Raw genomic sequence first — 14,540 nt, forward strand, 5'->3', positions numbered from 1 at the left:
GCTAAAAAAAAAAAAGTTTAATGTTTTAATTATTTCAAAAGTTTTCCAGGCCTGTGTATTATTATTTTAAAGCCCCCTAATATTTCCAGGTTTTCTAGACTGTTATCAAATTGGTTAATGTTCAGATTGCAAAAAGAAAAAGTGGGATGCTCCCTTGAAACGTGTTCTTTTAGAGTATTTTATCAGAACAAGATCTGCCAGATTTATGTGTGCTATTTCAAAACAAATAAAAGTGCTTGCAACACCTTTAACTGGCTTCATTTATAATTCACATGATGACCTTGGTTAAGCCAGGATCACATGACAGCAATCAATCTACTGAACTCCAAACTACATAATACCAGTATACGTTTCCTAGTGAAAGATGATTCTGCAATTGGAATTTAAACTCCCAGAGAGACGTTTTGCTGGAATCCATTTAAATGAAACAAATGGTTTAAAGAGGGGTTGTGCCCCCTGCTTAAAAACCCAACGGCCCTTGTATGGCCGAGTGCAAATAGACTGCTTCACACGTACGCTTTTTTAGTCCCGTAGCTGCGATAGTCAATGGCTGCCGAGATGCCCACCACCAGGGCGGGAAAGCAATAGCCGCACAGGTAGTAGTATTTCTTCCGAGAGTACTCGCTCTCGAAGACCTCCACCAGCATCAGATACAGCTGGATTCCCTCCAGACACATCCAGGAGAACGCAGCCAAGAAGAAGAAATGCAGCAGGCCCGCAAAAATGGGGCATGCAATCTGCGTTCGGACAAAGAGAAGGAAGAGAGGGTTAGCTGGAAACATATCTGAAGTACATTTGATCATACTCACTTAGTGACTATGAAAGGGACAGTTCACCCAAAAATGAAAATCATTTTCTCACCCTTCATGTTGTTCCAAACATGTGTGACTTTGTTTCATTTCAGGAATACAAAAGATGATATTTTGAAGAATGAACCAAACAGTTTGCGGTTCCTATTGACTTTCACTGTATGGGGAAAAACACAATGGAAGCGGGAACTGAAACAACAACATTCTTCAAAATCATCCTTTGTGTTTCACAGAAGAAAGAAAGTCAAACAGGTTTTGGAATAACAGTAAGGGTGAGAAAATGATGACAGAATGTTCATTTCTGGGTGAACTATCTTTTGAAATCTGGTGCACATTGGGTTACACTTCATTTTGATGGTCCAACTACATGCCAACTAACTCTCATTCGAGTATTAGTAGACTGTAGTAGACTGTTAGGTTAGGGTTCGGGTTAGTGGAATAAGTTGACATGTAGATGCGAAGTTACTTATAGTCAGTAGAATGTCTGTTGGTGGACCATCAAAATAAAGTGTTAGCAGATATTAAGCAGACAGTCTATTAATAGGCTACTCTAATGACTGCTAGTTGACATGTAGTTGCAAAGTTACCTATTTTAATAAGTAAAATGTCTAAAGTGGACCATCGAAATAAAGTATTACCCCACATTGCACTTTGTTTTGGTCCAGAACCACCTACAAGTACATTTATACGACAACCATGTACTAAAAACAGAAAAAAAATTCCTTTACGTTGTCAAAACGATCCCCGTTCACACGGATAAGTGAAAATGATTAAAAACGCTGTATTATGCTGCCCGGCCAGTAGGTGGCGATGTCACATTGTAAAGAAACACTACGCGCCTTTAGACTGAACACATGATAAACATGCACATGATGTCACCGTTTTCACAAATTTGCGTTTTTGTAGTTTACACTGAGACAATAACTGTAGTTGTAAAAAAATATATTTTAAAACCCATTTTTAAAAGTCTGCCTTTCAGGCCTCCAAGATGCCATTGACGTGTAAATGAACGCACAGCCAATATGCATAAAAGGTTGTGTGTTTTTAGTTGAAAACGGTGTCGTGTAAATGGCCCCTTACACAGGAGGAGACCCTCTGACTGACATGGAAATTACAGTTTACTCTTACATGACATTTTGGATAGAAAACTTCAAAAACATAAATTCCACCCTCTCCTTTTCTGGATGATAATTATATGTGTAAATGTTTCATTGTGCGGGGCTGCAGAGGGAAGGAAAAGAAAATGTAGCCGTCGTCGCATTAAAAGGACTCCAGGCAGAAGCATCTGCCAATCGATTGGCTGAACGAAATGCGCCGACGGTAAACAGTGATCCCACTATTGCAAGCGCACTCACCTGAAAACATCCACCTTCCAGCAAATCACTTAGTGCAAACGTCTCATAACTATATTAATATTCATGACTCAAATTGTGCTTGGCACAGTTTGTGCGCTGAGCCTGACAAGAAGCACATTTCTGAGGAGAGAAGACGTGAACAACAGAAGATAAATAATCTTCGGCCAAAACAATTATAATTATATATACGTATAGTTATCGCAACAATGTTTTAGCCCTGATGTTTAAACTTTTATGACTTGTATGTATTGTAGAGTGACTGATGTGTCTGAAAAGTTTGGTTATTAAACTTTCAAATAATCTTAGTGTATCCATGGAAACTAGGTATTTAAACAACCATACTTGCAAAGAGAGGCTGATGAGATTCATAATGCACCCCACACACTTTATGTATTGTTCGCACGCCCCTGCAAAGCAGAAGATACCGATTTGCTCATGGATTTATCATTTACTTAAGTGTTTCAAACTAGACTCTTATCTTCCATAAAAGAAAAAAAAAAATCAATGCTTTAAAGCCTGCAAACATTATCCAGTTCTTCTTCTGAACAGCTCATTGAAGCAGCCTTGGTATCTTGTCAATGATTTTGATTCCCATCATACTGATGCAACCTGAACTCTTAAAACCACCACTGCTTTCAACAGGAATATTTTGGTGTCAATACACTGATGTCAAGGGCATCACAATTTGTATGATCATGAAACTAATGTCACAATATCCTAATTATTTTGCAGGCTAAAATGTATCCATGCTAATTTTCATTTCTGAAGAGAGCTATATTGATTATGCAATTAATCAGCTTCTCTTGAATCTGAAAACACAGAAGGGCTGATACTTAAGAGCTGATACTTGCAAGCACGTATAATTTTCGATCTGAACTCAGAAACATAATTTTTTTTTCACAGTAGTTAATGTTTTAATCGGTTGTTCTGCTCTGCTGAAGTGTTTTTTCACTAGGATTTAGATTTTTGGTTGGCTGACTAAAACATAAGCCTCATCAACATCAACTATCATCAGATATACTTCCAGTGGTCAATGTTAAACTCTGTTCCATGCTCAAAGAATCACAATGCGTACTGTTTTAATTGGCCAACCAAAAAAAGAAGACATGCCACTTCGATAGAGCAGGAGTACAGAATACGCCAGAAAACAGTAACCTTAAAACCAACCTAATTGGCCCCAAAGAATCAAATACAGGGGCAGCTGGTTAAAGGCACAGAAAATGCATAATCAACATATAATACAGCTTTCTTCCAAAAATCTGGAGCATGTAAGCAGTGGAAGCAGAGTTGCATAATATTGCCTGGAGGCCTTTTTTTTTTTTTTTGCTTTTGAAAGTCAGAGTGAAAGTGTTTTCTCTAGCTCCAAGACTGCTCCATCATGTGCATAACACAAGCTAACACGCTAATATTTGTGCTTCTAAAATCTATTGTTAAATATACACACCAGCTCAAAAGTCTGGGTTGGTACATTTTTTTGTGTCTTTGAAAGGAGTCTCTAGAATGCAGTTCATCAAGGCTGCATTTAATTGATAAAAAAATACAGTAAAAACAAACTATTTTCAATCTTAATTTATTTTAAAGTGGCCCTATTATGCTTTTTTCGGATTTACCTTTCATGAAGTGTGTAATATAGCTGTAAGTGAATGTAAAAGGTCTGCAAAGTTTCAAAGATTGTAGTGTACGATAAAATGAATGATTGTCTCTCAATTCAAAGAATGGATTCTGAACTGTCTGAAACAAATCAGTATGGTCTTCATTGGCCGCCTGCGAACAATGTCTATTTTGACCCGCCATCAAACACTGTAGTTGTAGCTGAGGCCTGGAAGAGTTTGGTTCGAGAAGACGCTGTTTTCTGCTTTGCGAAAGCAAATACATATTGCATTCCCTTACAAAGGATCAATGCCATCGTTACTGTTCATATCACGGTGTACGTAGTGCTGAGGAAGCATCCGGAGCTGAAATTCATATATGGTGATGGGTGTTTCGTATCTGTAACCAATCACAACAGACTGGGTCATCTGACCAATCAGAGGAGAGTAGACCAATCACAACAGACTGGGTCATCTGACCAATCAGAGCAGATACACCAATCACAACAGACTGAGCCGTTTAACCAATCAGGGCAGAGTAGACCAATCACAACAGACTGGGTCATCTGACCAATCAGAGCAGAGTACACCAATCACAACTGACTAAGCCGTCTAACCAATCAGGGCAGAGTAGACCAATCACAACAGACTGGGCTGTCTGACCAATCGGAGCAGAGTAGGCTCTCAGAAGGAGGGTTTAGAGATATTTATTTATCAAAGGATTCCAGGGTTTCAGACACAAAAAGAGGTTATGCTGCAAGTTTTCAACAGTAGTGTATTGGTATATATGGGAGTGAGCAAGAACACCAGTCCCAGTAAAGTACATCAGATTGTGATAGTCTGCTACATCCTTAACAACCGAGCACTCAGAGCAAGCACTCATCTGCAAGATGGGGAATTGTGGCATGCAAATGAATGCAAATTACCTGCACTTAATGCAAGTTCGCATTTAAGGGCTTTAGTTAATCAAATGCTAAAACAATGCAGACAGCACGTACTATCAGTGGGTGCACATAAATGTCACAATCAACGTGTGAAATTCATTCTCAGTGCGCTCTCCCCTTTATATAGATCATTGGACTGCTCACGTGATACTGCGTCTTGTCGATGCCAATGAGGAAGAGGAGCTCAGCGATGAAGAGGTTGATGCAGAGGTTCTTGTGGATGGTGTTGCGGTCGGTCTGCAGGCCTCGCAGGAAGCAGAAGGTGGAGATGCAGATGGCGAGGCACACCAGCGAAATGACGATCCCCACCCACGTGATCACAAAGAGGATCAACTCGTGCATCCTTCCTGGATACTGAGAGAGCGAGAGATGGATAAGGGAAATTGTATAAACGGATAGGCTGCCTGAGGGAGAGTGACTTATGAGAATCCAGTAAATGTCAAGCTGAAACTGCGGTGTGTGTATTTGTGTAATTTGTGTGTGTGTGAGTGTCTTACAGACAGCATGGAAGCGAAAAAGTTGTTTATGTGTATGAGAGCTTTATTCAGATTTGTTTATCAGCCAGTGATAAATGTAAGGGAATATGTGTGTGCGTGCGCTTACGTCAGGTTCGTGGTGTACCATCAGCACAGCGAAGTTGGTTAGGTGACTACAAGAGCAGGTTGTGTGTGTGCTGTTGCTGTCCATCAGCCTGCAGCCCTGAGATGACCACTGGCCCGTCATCGAACGCTCCGAGTAGTTCCAGAACGAACAGTTTGGGGTTAAATGATTCTCCAGCTGCAAAGATGTGGCGACGGGAGAAAACAACAGAGAGACGGGAACATACTCAATATCAGTGGCTTTCACAAAATAATGTTTTCTTGGCATGATATGGGCTTGAGGAATGGGCCCTACATGGGTCTGTCCATGAGGTTCCATGTCAGACCTTTCTGAGTTAGCTAAAGAAGGGCCGACATGGAATGCATGGGCAATCCTATTTACGGCCCATACTGGGGGTAATTCAGATAGAGCCGACATGGAACCTATGGACAAACCTATTTAGGGCCCTTACTGGGGCTAATTCAGTTAGGGCCGACATGGAACGCAGGGACAATCCTATTTAGGGCCCACACTGTGCTACTTCATCATGAAACCCATGGAAAAACCCATTTAAGGCCCTCACTGAGGCTAATTCAAAAGAGCCATTACGACACTCATACTAGGGGTTCATTCAGATAGGTACCAACAGTAGCGGTTTTTGTAACGGGCTAACCGGGCGGTGGCCCGGGGCGGCATTTTTTGATGTCACATGGGGGGCGGCACGAGCTGTTAGAAAAAAATTTAAAACTCTGCGCCGCGAAGCGGTTTTCTATTATCTATCATTTCAATTATTGGCAAATTGGCACCCCTGCTTGCTGAGAAGGTGCCGTGCACATAAGCTATGTCAAGGGGGTTTATAACACGTCGCTCGCGAGCTACCAGTAGTGGGGTAGCTCGCCAATAAAGTTTGCTTTATGTTCACATATCGCGTCTTTTGCACGCTCGAGTTCGTTATTTCAAATGTAGGCGCACGGGAGTGTGCGCTTACAACTGAAGCGACACACTCATTTTTTCCAGGGGCAGCCAGATGAAAAAAATCTAAACTTTTCAGTGTGGGGGTGCATTTCATCTCTAGTTATGATCAACTGCTCTAGTTATGATCAACGCTCGAATGGGGGTCTCGCCCAGGGTGTAATTCAATGTAGAACCGCCACTGGGTACCAACATGAAACCCATGGACAAACCCATTTGGAGCCTATACGGGGGGCTAATTCAGATAGGGCCAAAATGAAATGCATGGACAAACACATATAGGGCCCTTACTGGGGCTAACTAGATAAAACTAACATGAAACCCATGGACAAATCCATTTGGGGCCCATAATGGGGGTTAATTCAGATAGGGCCAACATGGAACATATGTACAAATCAATCTAGGTCCCTAACTGGGGACAATTCAGATAGGGCTGACATCAAACTCATGGACAAACCCATTTAGGGCCCTTACTAGGGTTAATTCAGATAGGGCCGACATGAAATCCATGGACAAAACCATTCAGGGCCCATACTGGGGCTAATTCACATTGGGCTGACATGGAACACATGAAGAATTAGAGGACATGTCCCCATTTAGAGGACATATCGTGGCTACATTGGGGGCCATGCAATGTTGGCTGGGATAGGAGTCATGTGCAAACCCATCATGGTCAGGAACCATATTTCTAGCTCTTACAAACTTATTTTCACTGTATTGTCTGAAATAGCAGTTTCTCCACTGCAAAGGCAGCACAGTTAGACTGAATTATAAACAATAAATCTCTCATCGATTCTCGAGTAGTGAAACACGCTACAGAACTGGAATTATGTTTGTATTCATCTGTTCAACATGTTCAGAAGAATTCATGTTTAAGGGGCACGAACAATTCACTGCTGCGTTCATTTTCTCACAAGTGTGTGTTGTTCTGTCACAGCAAATGTTCATTATAGACACATGTACCAGTCACAATGCATTGAGGCTACAGGATGGTGGCTTCAGCTTACAAGTGTTGACAAAATGCCCGTACATTATTATGCAAATCACACATGTGTTAAATGAAGGAGCTATTTGTTGTGTTGTTAGTTACATACTTAAAATAACAGTTTCTTTACAATTTGAGAAAAGTATTCACATATCATGCTTTTTTTTTTTTAAATAATCCTCTTATGCTCACCAAGGCTGCACATATTTGATAATAAATACTGTACAAAAACTGATGCCAAACTTCTGAATGGTAGTGTACATGTAGTACTATGTTATGGTTTGAGGACAGGTGGCTTTAGGGGTAGTGATAATCAAATAATAATCATTGAGTTGAATGCAAATTTTGTTTACAAATTGATTTACACAGAAACTCGTTCTGCTGAGACCCCATGTGTGAGAGTAGCTAATGCAAGATGGCTTGATAGTGTATTGCTTGTGTGTGTCTATGAGAGTTTAATGTACCTGTAAATGTCTAAGTGTGAACACCACAGGCTCGGTCAGAAACACTCGACTGGACTCCTTATTGATTGACGCTGCGATGACGTGTGAATTGACCGCCAAGCCCCGCCCACCAGGCCCCGCCTCCATCTCCATCTTCACGGTGGCGTTTTCCGTGGACAGGAACGGGCCCAGGTTCTTATACAGCACGAAAACCACTTTTACCTGGCCTGTATGGAGAAACACAGCACAAGAAAGAGAGTGGCAGGAGGATATGAATAACAACTAAGAGGAAAAAGGGAGCGGTGGAGCGAGATGAGTGAAGGTTAAAATGATTTTGACTGGGAGGGGGTGAGTGAGTGATCAGGGGATAAAGGAATTTTAATATGGAGGGCAACGTAACATTCATCTCTTCAGCGCTCACTCACTCCGTTTCTTCCGTATGAATATTTCATGTGCGTTTGTTTCAATCATACTAATCTCGCTCCCCCCGCCCGACCTGCCTTCGAGAAGCAGCGAGCGAAGGCGTACCTTCAAAAAGAGGCAAAACGCAGGAGTGGCGGAAAAAGCGAAGAGTAGGAGAGATGATGGCGGGATAAGATGGTTAAGAGATGGAGGGGACAAGAAGGAGAGAAGCAGGAGAAAAGAGAGCTGAGATTGCTCCGTCAGCCTGAAAATGATAGTAATCTAGTCGCCTCTCGGGCTGTTCGATTAAGAGTGCCGTTAAGAAACCATCAGGGAAGAAATAGTCTCAGCGCTTTTGTTAATCTGATTAGGTTTATTATTATCAACTAATAACGGCGTAAACCAAAGTGGAAGTTTGGCTAAGCTTCAGTGAAACTGCACGGGGAAGAGTGATGGAAGAGGGGCAGAAGGAGAGATGCAGCTGTGACTGACCGTTGCGGCTGTACTGTTTGAAGGTGGAAGCCGAGAGCTGGATGCTGCCATCACTGGGACCGTTCTGAGGGAACGACAAATCCTGAGAATCCGTCTCTGTGTTCAACACACGCACCTCTAAATCTAAAGACACACAAAAACACACATTTTGAGTGTTTGAACTGTAATGAAACAGTAATGAGAAAAAATAAATAAATTAAAGGGGTGGTATAATGCCCTTTTCACAAGATGTAAAATAAGTCTTTGATGTCCCCAGAGTGTTTATATGAAGTTTTAGCTCAAAATACCTCACAGATATTTTTAAATAGCATGTTAAAATCGTCACTTTTTGAGGGTGAGCAAAAACGCACCGTTTTGTGTCTGTCCTTTTAAAGGGGCTATGTGGAGTTTTCAGCGGCATCTAGCGGTGATGTTTCAGATTGCAACCAATACGTTTACAAGCGAGTGCTCGTGCGCGTGCTTTTTTAAAAATGTTTATTATTATGTGGAGTCTGTGTTGTGCTAGTCGTTTCTTAGTATTAGCAGACTCCATGTCATAAAGTTGCAGTGTCGTCGCTGTTGAGTGCAAAGTCAGTAGACGAGGCGAGACGCTCGGGAGCGCGCATGCAGGTCTCAGTCACGTCACTGGATTTTGCGGCAAATCCGACCCGGAGACTTCACATAGAAATAGGAATACTTGCTTTCTGAGGTAATAGCAAAACCCGCCAAGTGGATCATTTTATTGTGAGATTACAACCCTTTCACACACAGGCAATAAAAATGGATTCATTTTAGTAGAAAAACTACACATAGCCCCTTTAAATGCAAATGAGCTGCTGCTCTCGTCATAGAGGGCAGAGCTACAAGAGTTCGTGTCCTTTTACCTCACACAGACATGCACTGAAAATTTCAAAAACTTTTAGCCTTTTATGTTCAAACCGGAGTCAGACAATGATGGAGAGACTCAAAGAAGAAGTGACAACATGTAGAAGCAACAGGACATTCTGAATGGTTAGCTGATGAATTTATGTAGCTTATGTGTAGTTATCTTCTAGTCACTGATTAGCATATTCTGTTTTGATAATCTATAAATCGTGTACCAGGGGCGGGGTTTATGTAAATTTTAGGGTTGGTGATGTCACTAACCCGGGAGGAATGTCAAGTCCCTACCAGCGGTTTGTTGTAGTCCTTAACACTAGAACTACCAAGGCAGTCATTTTGACTGTTTTAAAATTTTGCAATGTAATAACTTTGTTGAAATAAAACCCATGTAACTAATAGGACCCTGACTTTTCCTAAATGAGTCTATATTTTATTCTATCATTGTTATTTTATAAAAATTACAAGACACAAAAGAGTTTTGAGTATTTCTACCTTGAATGGCCATAACAGTCAACTGTAGTCCATACCAGCCGTTTGTTGTAGTCCTTAAAAAGCAATTTCTTTAAAAGCAAATATCTTCCTTTGCTTTGAACTTTGAGCGTTGTACCTTTGCAGATGTTGTTTATGCTCAAACAGCAACATTACACACTAACTAAAGTTAGAAAAGTGAAATCGTACTCAACCACCCCTTTAAAGGTTACAATAAAGCTACTCATTTGGAAAAGTTAAAGCATGTTGAAAGAGTAGCTAACTACACTGAAGCTATTTTTATATCATATACACTACTGTTCAAAAGTCTGGGGTCAGTAAGTTTTTTTTTTTTTTAAAGAAATGAATACTTTTGTTGGTGAAAATATTTCAATAGGATGAAATACGTAAACACAAATAAGTTAGCAAACAGGCCTAAATCTGTAACCAGTCCTTCTCAATCCGCGCCGAGGCGGCCAACAAAGACCCTTACACGTCACCTACATTCTTTAGAGTATTAGTAGACTGTCTGCTTAATATCTGCTAACACTTTATTTTGACGGTCCTCCAACAGATATTCAGACAGTCCTACTGATCGGATAGCTATATGATTTGTTAAAATGGTTCCATTTACACTTGGCTGCATAAATGTGTCAATTCACTATATGCAAATCCAACGGAGTTCACGTCAACGGAAGTAACAGATATGAGCTGCATTTTTTTATCATCAGCTAATTTTAAGATCAAAGACCGCAATAGGAGAGAGAGAGCGGCATCAGCACTGGTATGATCATTTAGTCTCACTACTTTTAATGAAGACGATTGTGTTTTGAGCGTCTGCGATTTACACTCAGTTTCATTGGTGGCAGTTTGCGCATTGGCTGAAGAGATACTCAGCTACTCATCTGTGGCTATGCGTGTTGCAGTAGCAGTCATATCTGGTTATAATAACATGTCATGTAGTCTAACACGCTCTCACACATTTATTTTTTATGATTTTGGGAGGAATAAAATTTACATTTACACGCATTTACACTTGTCCAGTCCTGGAATGCGTCTCAAACCACCTCCTGAAGTGGTTTAAGCGATTTAAATAAAGATGTAAATGCATTTACACCTGGTCTTTTCTCGATCGGATAGATATCTGATCAGAGTTAAATAAATACATGAAGTGACCAAGTGTAAACAGGCCCAAAGAATCATGAAAGAAAGAAACTGATCTCGGTTTCCACAAAAATATTGAGCAACACAGCTGTTTTCAACATTGATAATAATAAGAAATGGGTAACACTTTACAATAAGGTTCATTAGTTAATGTATTAACTAACATGAACTAACCATGAGCAATACATTTGTTACTGTATTTGTTAATCTTTGTTAACGTTAGTTAATAGAAATACAGCTGTTCATTGTTAGTTCATGTTAGTTCACATGCATGAACTAATGTGCACAAGATTGTCATAAAGTATTAGTAAATGTTGAATTTAACATTAACAAAGATTACTAAATGCTGTAGACGTGCAATTCATTATTAGTTCATGTTAACTAATGTAGTTAACTAATGTTAACTAACGAACCTTATTGTAAAGTGTTACCAAGAAATGTTTCTTGAACATCATATTAGAATGATTTCTGAAGGATCACGTGACACTGAAGACTGGAGTAATGCTGCTGAAAATTCAGCTTTGATCACAGGAATACATTACATTTTAAAATGCATTAACATATAATATAATATATTTACTTAACTTATAATAATATTTCAGTTTTAAAAGATTTTTTTTATCAAAAATGTGGCCTTGGTGAGCATAAGAGACTTCTTTCAAAAACTTAAAAAATCGTACCAACCCCAAACTTTTGAATTGTGGTGTATATTTGTATAAAAAAAAATACTAAATACATACTAAATACAAAATCAAAACTAAACGGCAGTGAAAAAGTTCATTAATAGCAGTAAAAAAAAAAAAAAAAAAATGTGTGCAGGGAACTGAGTAATGACTGCTGAATTAATATTTTAAACATATCAATTAAATAAACTATTATAATGAATTAATCCCCTAAAACGAATCCGACTTCTCAATGGCACCTGAGGGTGAGACAACATTCTAGGACCGTGTGTTTGCTTGACTGAACAGCTGCAAACAGAGATGTAACATTAAGTTGCGCTACACTGCTACTAAGTCACTCGGGAACTAATAGCTTGTTACCAGGGAAAAAAAACACAATCTTGAAACACAAAATTGTCATGTTTTTGAAAGAGCCATCAATACTTTAATTTAGTTACACCGCGACAGAAACTCACCGACATTGGCAGCATGGTCTGAGAAGTGATTATTGTACATGTTATTGGCCAACAGGAAGGCGCCTTTCTCCATGACGTCCAGTAGCATGGTGGCGGTGTGCGCCTGCTCCGTACTGTTCATGTCCTGCCATGACTCTAAAGCCTCGGCACGCAGGAGATTATCCACAGTCTGCACAACCGCCTGCGCACACATACACAAACAAACATACAGTTACACTTCATTATGATTACATTTGACATCAAAGATCATAAAATATGACTCTCTGGGAATCTTACGTAACGGCTGGAATTTATTTCTACTAAGGAGCAACATCTTATAGGCCATTATAAATGACATGAGTGCTAAAAGAAAGCCTTGGGCAAGACATACAGTATTATCATTGCTAGAAGTCTCTCTCTCTCTCTCTCTCTCTCTCTCTCTCTCTCTCTCTCTCTCTCTCTCTCTCTCTCTCTCTCTCTCTCTCTCTCTCTCTCTCTCTCACACGAACGCACGCATGCACACACACACACACAGTGTATAACATTAATCTGAGGTAGGCATATGCAATAAAAAATATGGATGGCACTTTCTATGAAGCCTGTATATGTTATGCATTATGAATGCAGTCATAATGCCACATTGTAATGCATTATATCTTTTCATTAAAAGTAACCGCCAATATAATAGATTATAAAAATTCCTGGTACCATGTTAAAAGACCCCATGAAATCAAAGCAAGCATTTTGCTCTAAATATTATATATATATATATATATATATATATATATATATATATATATATATATATATATATATATATATATATATATATATAAAATACACTGCCATTGAAAAGTTGGATTTAAAAAAATATGTTTTTGAAAGTCTCTTATGCTCACCAAATCGTCATTTTAAAAAGTTTTTTTTTTTAAATGTATGTAATATTTAAAATGTATTCCTGTGATCAAAGCTGAATTTTCAGCATCATTACTTCAGTCTTAAGTTTCACACGATCCATCAGAAATCATTGTAATATGATGATTTGATGCTATTATAATACATTTTCTTATTATTATTAATGTTGAAAACAGTTGTGCTGCTCAATATTTTAGTGAAAAGAGTAAAAAACATTTCAGGATTCTCTGATGGATAAAAAGCACAGCATTTATTCGAAATAGAAAGCTTTTTAAACATTATAAATCTTTACTTTCACATTAGATCAATGTAACACATCCTTGCGGAATTAAACGAATTCCTTGAAAAATCGAAACAAATAAAATCTTACTGATCCCAAACTTTTGAAAAGAGATGCATTTAAAATGTACATCTTATTAAAAGGAAACTGAGCCCGAAAATAAATAAATAAATGTTGCATCACATGTGTTACGGTTTCTTTAAAGTATTTTAGTACAGCGTCCCTTCAGGATCACATCTGAACAGCCCAAATGTGCAATGAAAGCCCAGACACGTAAGGATTTTTTGTATGAATGTATATGAATATCTTTGAAAAGCATTTCATATACAAACTTCCTAGAAAGTGTTGTAATAAAACGCTCACAGTCAGGCGCGGGATAGCAGTCGAGCATCAGTATATGTGTGCAGTGTAACGGAGGATAAGACGAGATACGAGAGGTGAAGTGTCTCATACAGATAGCGCTGCACAATACCTGAACATAAGCCCGGCAGGTCCTCTCTCGCTTCTGCCACTGCAAGACACAACAAGACAGCTTCAGTTACACACATGCGTTCATGTAGAAGAGTTATGTTCGTCATCTGTCAATTTATAATGCAACAAACAAACACAATCAATATAATAATAGTTTGCATCTATGATTATTAATTTGTACTTTAAAAAAGATAATTGTAAACAAATACTGTATGGGCCAGGGCCAGTTATATTTTTTAATACAACTCCGATTGTATTCGTCTGAAAGAAGAAAGTCATATACACATGACTTGAGGGTGAGTAAATCATGGGCTAATTTTCATTTGTGGGTGAACTATTTATTCACACCCTTTAACAGTAGTGAATAACACATTCCTACACTGTAAAACCCAATAAGTTAACTCAACTCAAACCGATTGAGGAAACTGATTGCCGCAAACCATTTAAGTTTAAAAATAAATACATATGAGTATTGTGAACTTATATATATAGAGTCATATGCACTCATAATTTAGTGTTGGTTTAGTCAATAATTTTGAGTATATGTGCCAAACACATATGGAAAACCGTGGAGGACACAGACTGAGTGCTCCGGGAAAGGTATATGATCCAAGATGTCCGAGCACTAGAGAATGCTTTATATTTATAAGCGCTTCAAACTAAAGTATACGAGTTTACCGTGTTTTGCTCTGTC

General features: G+C 39.1%; 1 protein-coding gene across 1 annotated transcript in view; it reads right to left on the reverse strand.

Annotated features, from left to right (window-relative positions):
• The window catches only part of adgrl1a (adhesion G protein-coupled receptor L1a), a 189,380-nt gene that overhangs the window by 21,527 nt on the left and 153,313 nt on the right, over nt 1-14,540 (reverse strand). The window contains exons 11-17 of the mRNA XM_079605207.1: nt 13,848-13,886; nt 12,202-12,382; nt 8,571-8,693; nt 7,698-7,903; nt 5,301-5,474; nt 4,842-5,051; nt 517-737 (exon numbers count right to left, since the gene is read on the reverse strand). Coding sequence (XP_079461333.1) covers nt 517-737; nt 4,842-5,051; nt 5,301-5,474; nt 7,698-7,903; nt 8,571-8,693; nt 12,202-12,382; nt 13,848-13,886 — 1,154 coding nt within the window. The remainder of the gene's footprint in view (nt 1-516; nt 738-4,841; nt 5,052-5,300; nt 5,475-7,697; nt 7,904-8,570; nt 8,694-12,201; nt 12,383-13,847; nt 13,887-14,540) is intronic.

This window comes from Phoxinus phoxinus, assembly GCF_949152265.1.
Source record: "Phoxinus phoxinus genome assembly, chromosome: 1".
Classification (NCBI taxonomy): domain Eukaryota; kingdom Metazoa; phylum Chordata; class Actinopteri; order Cypriniformes; family Leuciscidae; genus Phoxinus; species Phoxinus phoxinus.